The sequence below is a fragment of the Heterocephalus glaber genome, unplaced genomic scaffold (assembly GCF_053883595.1).
Source record: "Heterocephalus glaber isolate CG9 unplaced genomic scaffold, H.glaber_assembly_v1.0 deba00001537, whole genome shotgun sequence".
In the NCBI taxonomy this organism is placed as follows: Eukaryota; Metazoa; Chordata; class Mammalia; order Rodentia; family Bathyergidae; genus Heterocephalus; species Heterocephalus glaber.
In genome coordinates, this window is record NW_028258332.1 from 5,387,354 (window position 1) to 5,400,316 (window position 12,963).

The 12,963-nt window shown below is 44.6% G+C and overlaps 1 protein-coding gene and 1 pseudogene across 2 annotated transcripts in view; one reads left to right on the plus strand and one right to left on the minus strand.

Annotated features, from left to right (window-relative positions):
- Adcy2 (adenylate cyclase 2) overlaps positions 1 to 12,963 on the plus strand; it is a 405,544-nt gene that overhangs the window by 336,660 nt on the left and 55,921 nt on the right. For both annotated transcript variants that reach the window (XM_004845165.4, XM_021258598.2), the window contains one exon: positions 2,245 to 2,329. In XM_004845165.4, coding sequence (XP_004845222.1) covers positions 2,245 to 2,329 — 85 coding nt within the window. The remainder of the gene's footprint in view (positions 1 to 2,244; positions 2,330 to 12,963) is intronic.
- Positions 8,220 to 9,814, minus strand: LOC106009417 (E3 ubiquitin-protein ligase Mdm2 pseudogene; annotated as a pseudogene).

The window sequence follows — 12,963 nt, forward strand, 5'->3', positions numbered from 1 at the left end:
AGACAGAATTCTGGAGATGTACAAGGTGATCAGAGAGAATGGGAGGTAAGAGATCGGGTATCAGGGATTAAAAATGATCAACGCATGTTATACATTTGTGCCAGTTCCCCAAATAAGCATTTCTATTTTGCATTGCAGACATACGCTAACAAAAATCTTAAGCACAAGACAAAATCAAATATGGAGTCTTTTAAATTTTAACAGACTATTGCCCAGAATATTTTGCATTTGAAAATCTAGGTGAAACTGTACATTTTCTGGGAACACTATCAAAACCGTTGAAGAGGTAGAACCAGTCAACATGGCGGAATTATGACACGTCTGCTCCTAGAACAGAAGCTGGGTGGGGAGCGACCGCACAGACATAATCGTGCACACGCTGCTGAATAGAGACATAATTTAGACAGGTTTCTCAGCTCCTCTGGCCTCCAGTTCTTCTTTGTGAAAATGAAATAGTAACTAGTACGTAGGATCATTTTGAGGATAAATAAACTGCGCATATGAGACTGTCCAGACAGTAGGTACCACGGGCAGTAGCACACATAGCGATCGCGGCCAGCATCATCAGTCATCACCACTGTCACGACCACCATCACGTTATCATCAGAAGGTTTTAGGATTGAGGTTTTCTAAACTGCCAAGAAGAGATCCCCCAATAAGCCATTCCAGACCTAAGAAAATGATGAACTGTTTCTGAACTCAGCTTTATGAGGCCAGCATTCCCTGAGAAAGAATTAGGAGAGAATAGAGTCCAGAAGATCTCTCAGAGGAGCTTTTGGCAAACCAAAGTTCAGCACATGGGTCTCCATATCCTCCTTAGGCCACAGGAATAACAAGAGTCCTCTCGCCTCTAAGAGGAGGACTGGAACACACCCTCCCCCGTACCTGGCCTAGCCAATAAGCGCGCTTGCTCGGGGAGGCTGTGTTGGCTAGTCGGTGAGCACAGGGCTGAGAGCCAGGGTCTCTCTTGATTTCTGGTCTGGGAGGAAGAACAAAACTTAATTCTGGGCAAAGGTTTACAGGCAAGTTAGGAGACACATGATGCGCTCCCAAGGTAGACTAGAAGCTCTAAACAGGGATCACATGACTCAGTTCCCGAAACATCACTGGATCAGGTTCAAGTGTTGGTTTGAACTCAATTTCTTGTAGGTCTTGCTTGAAGTGTGGCTGTGTGATCGTCTCCTGTAGCTGTCTGGGGTAGTGGCGAGGAAGCCCTCTTGCAGTCAGAGCGTTAGGGGCTTCCTCTCTACTGATTGTTTGCCTTGTTTTCTTCTTCTGTGGCTCACAGCTGTGTGCTTGCGGATGATTTCAGCTTGTTGTTGATTTGCACCTGGACCTTCCATTCCGCATGCTGTCATCGGGAGGAGTCTCACCTCCTCTCCACAGCAGACCTGTTTCTGCACTATCTCTGGCCAGTCTCCTTGGTGGACAGTTCCACTAGGGCCTCAGGCCCACCTGACTTCTCCCTGGATGTTCCAGTTGAAGCTCATCTTTGGTTATTTGCCAGTCTTCAGCACTTCTCAGGCTTCTATTCTTGTATTAAATGACATTTTAAAGGGCTTTTAATTATTTAAAAGGACACTCAGAAGTGTGTGCAATTTCATAAATGAAGCCCTAACTGTCGTCAGTGGTAGAATTTTACTTCTTGGGAGTGCTTTTCATGCCCTCATGGGATGCTTTCATGTTCCCTGGCTGCTTGAGCTCATAAAAAGGCTGCTCTGTGGGATCTTGGAGGAACTATAGTAAACAGTCAGCTGCATCTGTATTAAAGAACACGGAATCTGGCTGGGTGGGCTGGGGAGTCTGGAGGGCTCCGTGTTTCCGGGTCCACAGGAGGGATGCTGGGGCGTGAGATCTCCCATGCCATTGTGGTGAGGCTGGCCTGGAAGCAACGGCTGCCAGCACAGCAGGAGCTGGAAAGAGGACCCCCGAGTGAAAGACATGGCCAGGGGAATGTGCGAGCCAGGCGTGTAGTTCAGCCACTCACCATGTGTTCCCTTTCATAAAGAACTAATGCTTTTAGGGCAGTCTTAATAAGTCACAGTAAGTTGACCATCCATAACCATAGACACATCTGTGGGCAAATGATCTTTTTTGTTTAGGTTCATTTCCATTTCTCACAATGATCAGTGAGGATGGCGGTCCTGTTTCTTTACGCCCCAGTGGAGCCAAAGGGTTGCTGGTAGCTCTCCGGAATGTAGCGGCGACCCTCACCCTAACATGTCACTTTTTATCTCCCGGTAGGACGTCCATCCTCGGCATTTCCTTTGGAGCTGCATTCCTCTCCCTGGCCTTCATCCTGTTCGTCTGCTTTGCTGGACAGCTCTTGGTAGGTACTTCAGATACGGAACCTCTTTGAAAGGTGTGTTTGTCTCATAAAAATGGATTTCTTGCTTGAAACTTTTAGCTGGTTGATTCACATTCCTAAAGGTACTTTGCAGCCAGGAAATATACACCATTCAGGCCAACAGCTGAGAGTTATAAACAGAGGTAGCTCATCGACCAGTAAGATGCTAAGCTGAAGATTGTTTAAAATGTTGGCTGTCACACCATAAAATCATGTTCTTGCTTATTTATTTCTATCAACATTTTTATCATCTCCTTTACATTTTCAGAGTACTTGTAGCTGTGAGTATAAGCCTTACAAGAAGCTTTGCATGTATACCTCAAAAGTAAAACCAAATGTATCATTTATATCCACTTGTAAGATATAAAATTTTGGAATGTTTCAAGCTAGGAAGTGTAAAAATATCTTTTACTGGTGTTTTAATTTAAGCCAACCATTGTAGACTTTTGATTTAAAGGCTTTTTTCACTGGGGATTTAGCTCAGTGGTTCCGGCACCTGCCTTGGAAGCACAAGGTCCCAAGTTCGATCCCCGGTACCAAAAAAAATAAAAATAAATGCTATTTTCACATATGAGAACTTAAAGTTTTTTCTTGAGGACAGAACAAGTATAGCAAGCTGTCCATAGCTCTATGAGAAAGGTCCTAAGAAAGTCAGCAAGGAGCTGGAAGATCCCAAAGGTGAGCCCAGGTTTCATTTTGTTTACTGAAGATGAGGTCAAACAGGAGAGGCTTGTAGATATATTTGTGATTTCAAAATCATGATTTATTTGGCCAATTACACTTTGACTTTTAGGCAAAACAGAGACAGCCCACAGCTTGCGGTCTTGTTACCATCCAAGGGCTCATATGCCACAAGGTAGCACATTTCTGGGCCTGTGAGTCCACATTTTATATCATCTACTCCTTGTATTATCATTTTGGTGTTTTGTTGTTACTCCTGGCGACATTGGTGCAGTGTCATAAGGGTTCTTAAAGTCCTTGTGCCTCTTCAAAAGCTCTGAAAAGCAGTAATCCTGGAGGTGACACTGAAGGTTGCATTCCAGCCTGATGAGTTGACATCCTTCAGCCAAGAAGGGTAAAGATCCCAAAGCAGGCCTCTGCCTTTGCCTCCTGGGCCTTGCACCTTTGCACACTTCTGTGTCTCTGTTCACTATCTGATGGTTTAGGTGATTCAAATGGCACTGAAAACTCTCCTCAAAGCGGGTCTGTGGTCTGTGCCTTACCTTAATGTACACAGAATATATGGAGCCTGTGGAAATCTCCTGAAGGCAGTATAGGCTGAAGAGAGGAAGAGTCAGGTGGACAGTGACCTACTCTGATGGGGATCCTTGTCGAAGTTCTAAATTGCCTAACATGCAGAGATGGCTGGATTCCCATGTCCCCGGAGGAGCCATCCCTCAGGTGGAGAAGCAGACGCTCCCCCGGTCTCCCTTTCTCCTAGAAGTCTTCTGCAGATCATTTCTCAGGCTTTTATTGTGGGTCCCGTTGGACTTCCCAACCTCGTTCTGATTAAAAGAAGTTTACACTCTCGTGCCTAAATAAGCAAGTTTTTCATTTTCTATTCCAAGGCATCCAGTAATGTGCATGTGGAGTGTGGTGTACATTTGGAGTTTGTGGCTTTCTTCTTTCCACCATCTGAGTTGTTCTAGAAAAGAAGCATGGGATGGGAAGAGCAAACAGGAACCTCGTGAGCGACTGTACCACCTTTGGAGGTTGCTTTGCTCCTTGCAGTGTCTGCCCTTCCAGACCTGGGGGAGTCTGGTCTCCCTGCTGCACCTGTCACACCCCTCGATCCCCCTGAGTTCAGCCATGGTCCCTACGGGCTGTCACGATGGCATCCATAGCTCCCTAGGCCTCCCCTCCCTGGGGCTTCTTGAGACCCGGAAACCACACACTACAAGCCTGGAAGCCCTTTCTGACTCAGAGGTGTCTCAGGAAGAAAATATCAAGACTACAAACACACTGGTACCATTTCCCTTCTCACAAGAGGCCTGTCTGGTGTCATTGGCGAGGGGGTGGAGCTTGAAGTCCTGCGCTTACTGAATTTGAGTCACTCAGCTCTGAGAAGGAGTCTCCCCCTAGTGGCTGGCTGTAATTCCTTGTCCAGATGTGATCATTACAAAATTCCAGAAGAAATTAGCGTTTTAAGAATAGGTTCTTTTTAGTGTTCAAACCATTCCATTTTTAAACTCTCAACATCAAACTATTAATGACCAGCTGATTGATGCGAATTATCTGTGCTTGATCGTCCACTCTCCAAACATAGTCCAAAACTGTTTATTTCATGAATATTCCACAGAGACTGTACATATTGCTACAACCTACCTGCTCAGTCCCTGGTCTCTTGAAAACCTGCCAATTGTACAATGTTTAACAATGATTGGCATGTACTTATGAATTAAGCAATAAGCTTATGTAGGAATACTGGCCACCCCAGCCTTGCCTTCTATGAACATACATTGTTACCGTTCTGAAAACATAAATGTCAAAAGCAGCACTGGCTGATAGCACTGGAATTCCATTCTCTGCGTGAAGAGTTAGGGTCAGCTGCTCTTACAAAGGTAAGCCTGGAAGATCCTTCTATTCCAGAGCTTTGTCCTTGTCACCTTCTGTTTCACAAGAAGAGCCACACAAGGAAATCACATTGACACAGGGAAGTAGCTTGATAGAGATGGGAAGGGGGTCTGGGGAAGGAGGGAGAGGGGAGGGCAGAGGGATAGAGAAGGCACAAAGGACCGAGATGTGATCCGTAAGTGTACCAACCCCTCAGGCTGAAGGTAGTCACTGTGTCTCACAAGCACACACTAACAAAACAATCTATCGGCTGCTTCATAGCTGGGTTCGATAAAAAGGTAGAAAGGCATCCAAATGAAGAAAAATAATGTTTTCTGGTTACAAGGAAACTGTAGCTGTTTGATCAGTGACAGGATCTAAAGCTACTTCAGGAAACCTCTTTTCAGTTGCTGCTGTTTCTGTGAGAAGCCCGGGGCCTGACCCTGCTCCTTCCCGGAGGGGTGAGCACTGCTCTCTCCCTAGCCAAAGTGCCGACGTCCCCCTCCTGGCCCTGAGAGGGGCCTTGGAGCTGGTTGCTTCCTCAGAAACTCTCAGGATCCACACTAACCCGCGCCCTGGGTTCTTCTGTGGGGACCATGAGACCCTAGGGTCTGTACCACATATTTTAGCCTCCATGTATGCATCTCATTTTGGCCACTAATTTTTCTTTCTGTTGTTTTCCCGTATGTGTAGTAAAGTTCTCTATGACCAGAATGGTTTCTAAACTTGCTTTCTGTCCTCCACCGGGTGCAGCAGTGCTGTCTACTTGCACATGTCCAGTGGGCAGGTAAATGCTGTGTGGACGCTGCTGGACTCTGGCTGCTTACAGGGACTCTTTACGCCCTCCTCTCCCCTGGCCCCGTGTAGCTTCTCCCTCATTACTCAGATGCCCAGGCAGAGTGAGACCTGCCCCACGGTGCTTTGCAAACCCTTCCTTCTGCAGATGTCCTACGGGGTGTGTGTGTGTGGGGGGGGTGTTCCGTGTGCGAATGAATGTGTGAATGAGGATGGGATGGAGACTGGCTTGCCTCACTGAAATGACTCACTCTTAAGCACCAACCCCCTCGCTTCTGACAGCTTCAGGCCGGCTCCTCACATGGGAATAGTCTTCTAACCTTCCTGGGCTAACTCCAAAGAGCCCACCTTTGCCTCCACCAGCTTCCCTCCTCCTGGCTGGCTTCCCCTTATGTATCGTGCCCGGTTAGACAGAGAGATCTGCCTCAAGTTCATCTCAATGGTACTTCGCTCATTGTGATACTTGGGGGACTTAAGAGACAGAATAAATATTTAATGTCAGGAAGGTTGGAAGTGACACCCAAATTCAGTTTCCTGGCACACTGCTCAGAAGATGTCCCAGCACACTCTCACCCAGATTGGACCCCTTCCACGCTTGAAGCTCTGCCTCAGCTCAGGGTGGCTGCAGCTCACTCAGCATCTGGCCAGCTCCTGGCCTTCCTGTCATCCTGTTGTCCTCAGCACCAAGTCTCCTGAGGTTGCTCGTCTCTGAGTGCCCTCTGGGGGCCTTTGCCTTCTCTCTGATGCTGGTCAGCAGTTTAGAACTGGAAAACTTAAGAGCAGAAAGGAAACAAGGGATAACTTTGCCCAGCAGCTCAGTTTGTGGATGAGGGACCCAAGACTCCATGCCCTTACCTGAGTTTCCACTTCCAGTCATTCAGACTGAAGCTCCCCTCATGAGAAATAAGGCAGAAGGGTCATAGCCAGATCTCTTGAGGAGCGAATGGGTACTTTGGAGCAGAATCATGGATGTCATGACTGTGCCCCTGTGTATGCTTTCTGCCCTTGTATTAGAACCTTCAGAATTGATCCAAATGCTGCTGGTGGGCAGAGTCCCCATGAGTAGTCCTAATCCTTCCCTGACTGGAGTTTGTAATTAATAAATATCATGCTAAAAAAGCCTACTTACTTGGCCAGACACTTAGCATATCCTGGCTCATTTATCCATGATGGCCCTCGGAGAGAATATCCATTCTATGCTTCATGACAAGGAGGCCTACAAGTGATACTTCCCTTGCCCAGTGGTGAGCAGCAAATCAATATTGGAGCCAGAACTCGAAGTAGAACTCGAAACCCTGAAGGCAGGTTCCAGAGGGTCAGATGGTATAGAAAGTCACCAGCAGATGGGGCGCCATGTTGGGTAGAAATGTCCATGTTCATAGTCGTGGGCTTGGCAGCACGGAGTTCACCCTGTGATATCTGCTTAACCCAAATCACATTGGTGAGTCAAGGTAACCTCATGTTGCACCTGTTCATATCTCTTCTCTTCTGGTTTCCTGATGTGTATTTATCCAGTCCTTGGACCAGATTACTTGAAGCAGTAACTCCAGCTTAAAAGCCATTTAATAAAATGAAAAGATTCATTTATAATTGCCTTTGGGCTTTGAAAGAATACTCTTAAGAAAAATAATACTTTGCAAAATATATCTATTTGCGGTAAAGCTTATCAAAGTGTTTTGTTTGATAAACAATGAATTTTATCCAGGTAGAAACAAACTAAAAAGATTCGAGTTCACATTTTCATTACAATCGGTGATAAAAGAACAACCATAGATAGTTGTCATCACAGTAATTGTAATAAGTGCGTAGCTACTGTCAGAATCAAGTTTCTAAAGTACCTGAGATGGACTTTCATTTCTATACCAAATATAAGAGAGTGATTCTAACCAAAAACACTACCAATAAAAAAATTTCATCTTTAGAACAAGTATACCAGACACTGCTAGAAAACATCAGAAGAAATGTTTTTTCTTTTTTTTAAACATTCAATAAATTGTTTATTTGTAAATAAATAATATACATATGCTAAACCTAAAAATTTAGACAATCAAGACTACATTAGTAATCCATAAGCATATAAAATGAGACCCATTTTGCAGAGCTGAATGTTGAATAACATTACCTATGTTATCATTTATAATCTCAATTATTACCAATTCTGGTTATTTTCACTAAAGAGTCTTATTAATTATAATAAGTGGCACATTTTTACCTACATAACATAGCACCAAATGTAAGAACTTCTGAAAGGGGAGAGAAACTAAGGATTGGTGTTTCGGAGTATCTACATTTTAAATATTAACTCTTTCGCATACTTTTCTTTCTCTTTACACAAAAGGTACTAAATAAGTTACATTTAAATGTACTACTTATAGCCGGGGATTTAGCTCAGTGGTTTCGCTGCCTGCTGCGCAAGCGCAAGAACCTGAGTTCGATCCCTGGTTAAAAAAAAAAAAAAATGTACTACTTATATTTCTTGCTTTGATATATATTCATACAATCTATGTTGTCTAAATTTTTAGGCTTATATAGTTACAAATTTAAAATATATACTTTTATGGATATGACAGTAATTGAAATAAGTTAGCACAATCATTTGAATTGGTTGTCTGCATACTGGGCAGGGCTTATTTCTTTTCTTTAGCTTCTTTGCACATGTGAAACATGACATAAGATGTCCTGTTTTGCCATGAACAATGCAACCATTTTTAGGTCGACCTTGGCAAATCACACAAGGTTCGATGGCATTAAGGGGAAAACTAGATTCCACACTTTCTTCTTTCTCTTGTGTTTCTTCCTTCTCCAACTCTTGAACGTCTTCCTGGCTGCTATTAATAATGCTACCAGAAGTTGATGGCTGAGAATAGTCCTCACTTTCTTGTGACTGGGAGGCTTGTGTGACTTTATCATTATCTTCATCAATACATGACTTTCTGGAATCATTTGCTGCAGGTTTTTTACCATCAGGCACATCCAAGCCCTCTTTTGCCTGTGTTGAGTTTTTGAATTTGGCTTTCTCAGGGAGTTCCCCCTTATCTTTCCCTTTATCTTCAGGAAGCCAATTCTTGCGAAGGGCCCAACATCTGTTGCAATGCGATGGAAGGGGAGGATTCATTTCATTGCATGAATTACACTTCCAATAGCCAGCTAAGGAAATTTCAGGATCTTCTTCAAATGAATCTGTATCACTTTCCCCTGCCTGATACACAGTAACTCGATATACCTCATCATCTTCATCTGAGAGGTCTTGTCCATCTTCACTAAGACTATAATCTTCTGAGTCAAGAGATTCAACTTCAAATTCTACACTGAATTGATCTGAAACTGAATCCTGATCCAACCAGTCACCTGAATGTTCACTTACACCATCATCCAGATCCAGATTTGATGGAGTCTCTGTTGATTCACTGCTGTTACTTCTTTCACAACATAGCTCCCTTATTACACACAGAGCCAGGCTTTCATCAAAAGAAAGAGAAATGCTATCTGACTTGTGGTGTTTTCTTTGTCCTTCACCAGACAATTCATCTGAATTTTCTTCTGTCTCACTAATTGCTCTCCTTCTAGATGAGGTAGACAGCTTAGAAACCGAATCTGAAGATGAAGGTTTTTCTTCTTGTAGCTCTTGCCCAGGGTCCTTTTGTTCACTCTCATCTTCAAGGTGACGCCTGCTCTCACTCACAGATGTGCCAGAGTCTGATGGTTCCTGCTGATTGACTACTGTCAAGTTTCTGTAGATCATTGTATATATTTTCCTGTGCTCTTTCACAGAGAAGCTTGGTACTCCAAACAAATCTCCTAGAAGATCATTTGAACAATATACAATATGTCGTTGCTTCTCATCATATAATCGTTTAGTCATAATATACTGCCCAAGATAAAATATGACCTCTTTCATAGTGTAAGTGTCTTTTTGTGCACCAACAGACTTTAACAACTTCAAAAGCAATGGCTTTGGTCTAACCAGGGTCTCTTGTTCCAAAGTGGGAATCTGTGAGGTGCTTACAGCACCATCAGTAGACACAGACATGTTGGTATTGCACATTGGCCTGGATCAATACAGAAAACTTGCTGTACGCCAGTGATCACAGGAGTCTATCTCCAATTGACAATGAACACAGCTGCTCCTCACCGTGTGGCATTTTTGGCGCCCGGAGTGGGGTCAGGGGTCCCCCAGGACACCCCAGTTCCCCTCACCCGGCACGCGGAAGCCCGACGACCTGGGCCTCGGAGACTATTCTCGGGGGCCCAGGCCACTGGGGCACTCAGACGCACTCAGGGCGGCGAGGAAGGAGGCTCCTGGGGATGGGAGCGGCCAGACCTCCGCCGGGGAGTGGGTGGGGGTCGAGGCTACCCGCACATTAGGCTTCTTGCTCTAATCTTCCAGTCACAGAGAGCCACAAAGGCCCGTCCGTAAGCAACAGAGACCCTCGATGCGCGCCAGAAGAGATGTTTTTTCCCACCGTTGCTACCTTGTGCTTTGTATAGCAGAGATAATATGGTGCCTCCCCCCACCATGTTCCAGGCAGAGATGAAAGCACAAACTCGGAAGTCATTCCGGGAAAGGAAAAGTAGGTCACACACCGGCAACAGGAAAGCTTTCTGCCCCATGGGAGAGCTTTTCCCTTGAAGCCCGTTTTCTCTAATGTGAATACAGCATGGCAGCCCTCTTTCAGTTGGGTTTGTTGCTGTCCAGTTGCCCGTCTTTTTGCACTCAGCTTCTTCTTCGTGTGCAGGTTTGGTTGTGTCTCTAGTAAAGGAGTCTGGCTGTACATGTGTCTCTCATCTCAAAATCTGTCTCTTTGACTTAACTATTGTGATCCATTCACATGTATTATAATGACTGTCACAGGCTCTGTGTGTGTGTGTTAATCTACCATATGTCTTCTTTCCTTTTATGTATTTATTTTTCTTCTCTTTCCCCTTCTCTTTGCCAATGGAGTTTGTCCTCTTTTATTCTCTCAAGTAACTTGGGAGTTGCATGTTCTAGTCTGATCTGTGGTTTTGGTTTTGGTTATTGCCTTAAAACCTGTAACCTGTGAACCTAATTAACAAGACCCATTAATATCTGGATCTTCGGGAACTATACAGAGATCCTCTTCTAAGTCTGAGGATCCCTTCCCATTGCCCATGCTAGTATGGTTTAAATTTTTTCTGAACTGGAGCTGCCTGAATTATTCACTGTTATAATTCTTCTTGTTAACAACATCTTTGCTCACTGTTCGTGCTGAATACTGTTTCTTCCTCTAGAAGTCACAAATGTTCTTGGCTGGCAGTCCCACGCTCACCACTAGCAGGCACAGGGTTGATTCTAAAAGTACAGAGAGATGCAGTAGAAGAAAGAACACACACTCATGGGTGGACACTATTCCAGAGTTAGTGCTGGAAGGAACAGAATAGAAAGAATGTGAGCGGGGTATTAACACTCTTCATCTTAGACAGACAGATCTCCCACAGAAAAATAGAATCCTTATAAATTCTATTTAAATTTTTACAAAGAAAAAACCCTACTGACCATGTTTCCCCTTCCCCTACCCTCGTCTCTTTCTTAATTTGAGTATCTTGCATTGGAAGCAACTGGTAGCCTTTAGCTATAAAATTAATTCTTCAGAATTTAGCTTAACATTTATGAAGGTAGACTGGATTCACAATTTCATTAGTGCTCATTGTAAAAAATAAGATGACATACCTAAAAACAAGATGCATATATTAGGTGAATTTAATTAATACAATGTTTTAAAGCTCAGAAAAGTCAGAAACACAACAGAGAGGCTCAGTAAGAAACTATTATTACTAGAAAAGCAAAACCTGTGTTGAAATCTTGCCTGAAGAATACAGTGGTTAAGTTTTTCATTAAATAGTGTGCTTTTGAGTATTTACCCAAAGGAGCATCCACTTGGCATTGTAATTGGCTGAAGACCTTTTTCTGGATGGCAGGAACGTGTCAAGCTATAATTACCCATAATATTAATGTCTTGAAGGCTTTCACATGTGCTTCGATTATCTAGTTGCACTTGAGTTTCCTGTGGGGATATTTCTTTATCTCAATCAATGGTATTTTGAGAAATCAACTGCTTCTCTCTTGTGCCCAGTGCAGCCCCAGCCCTTGCCCAGGGCTTTGCTCCAACACTGGGGCACTGTCCACACCGGGCAGTCCTTGCTGACCCTGAGCTAGCCCCAGCCACCCATAGCTGGTTGAACACAGTGACCGCAGCAGGTCTTGTTAGGCAGGAAGAACCCAACCGATGCTTGCTGAGAATGTTCATTACCTTAGTGACAGACCCAAAGGGAAATCACCAAGGGACAGACAGGGTTGGTCCAGGCATGTCCTGCAGCAGAACCTGTGCTACACACCTAGAGTGTGGACTTTTAATGCACACGGAGAAAGAACAGGCTGTCCTGGGCCTCCAGAAGGCAGAAAGCTGGGGCTGAGACTCCTCAAGAAACCCAGAGCTTTAGAAGGCAGCTTCTGATTGCAGAGAACTCCACCCACTCAGCAGTGATGGGCATGCTCAGGTGAGTGTTTCATGGCCACCTGGATTTCTGAGATCTTGTGTGTTCAGAGCACTAGGCCCATCCTGTTAGGAGACAAGTTTAAGGCCACTAAGCCTTATTACAACTCTGCACTTGGATAGAAGTGTGAAGTGCCAAGCTGGCTCTCTATTTGCCAGGGAGAAGATGCCCTGCAGCCCCTGGCCAAGTGCACCTCCTGCACCAGCTGCTCAGCCCCTGAGCCCCCGAGCACTCAGGCCAGTGCTGGCTCAAGCCCCAACAGGCTCACAGAGGAATCAGGGAAGTGCCAGGAAAACTCCCCAAGGAGTGAACCTGAAACATGGGCTCATATGCAAGTTGGGCTATGTTCTGTAGACAAACACCCTTCGTCTTCTACATCAGGACCTGCAAGGGGAAAATGACCAAGTGGGAAAGAGGAGAAACAGAAGTTTTTATTGCTTTTGTCCAAAGAGGTATAAAGCAAGTTGGTTTTTAGTCCCTAAAATATTTCTGAGAAATACCATGTTTTCTTCTTTGAAAATACTTGGAGGACTGACACTTCTAAGTCATCTGCAGTGCTCTGTTGTGCTCTGTTAGCCTCTGAAAATGTCAAGGAGGCAGCTACTGCTATGCTCCCCATTTTAGACATGGAGAAACTGAGGTCAGAGAGGATGAATAACTTGCAGGAAGTCCCACAACTGTGAGGACTGCTGGCTGACCCTCTGCCCTTCTAATCACCTCTGCTCCTGAATTAATCTCATTTGATTGTTGGGCTG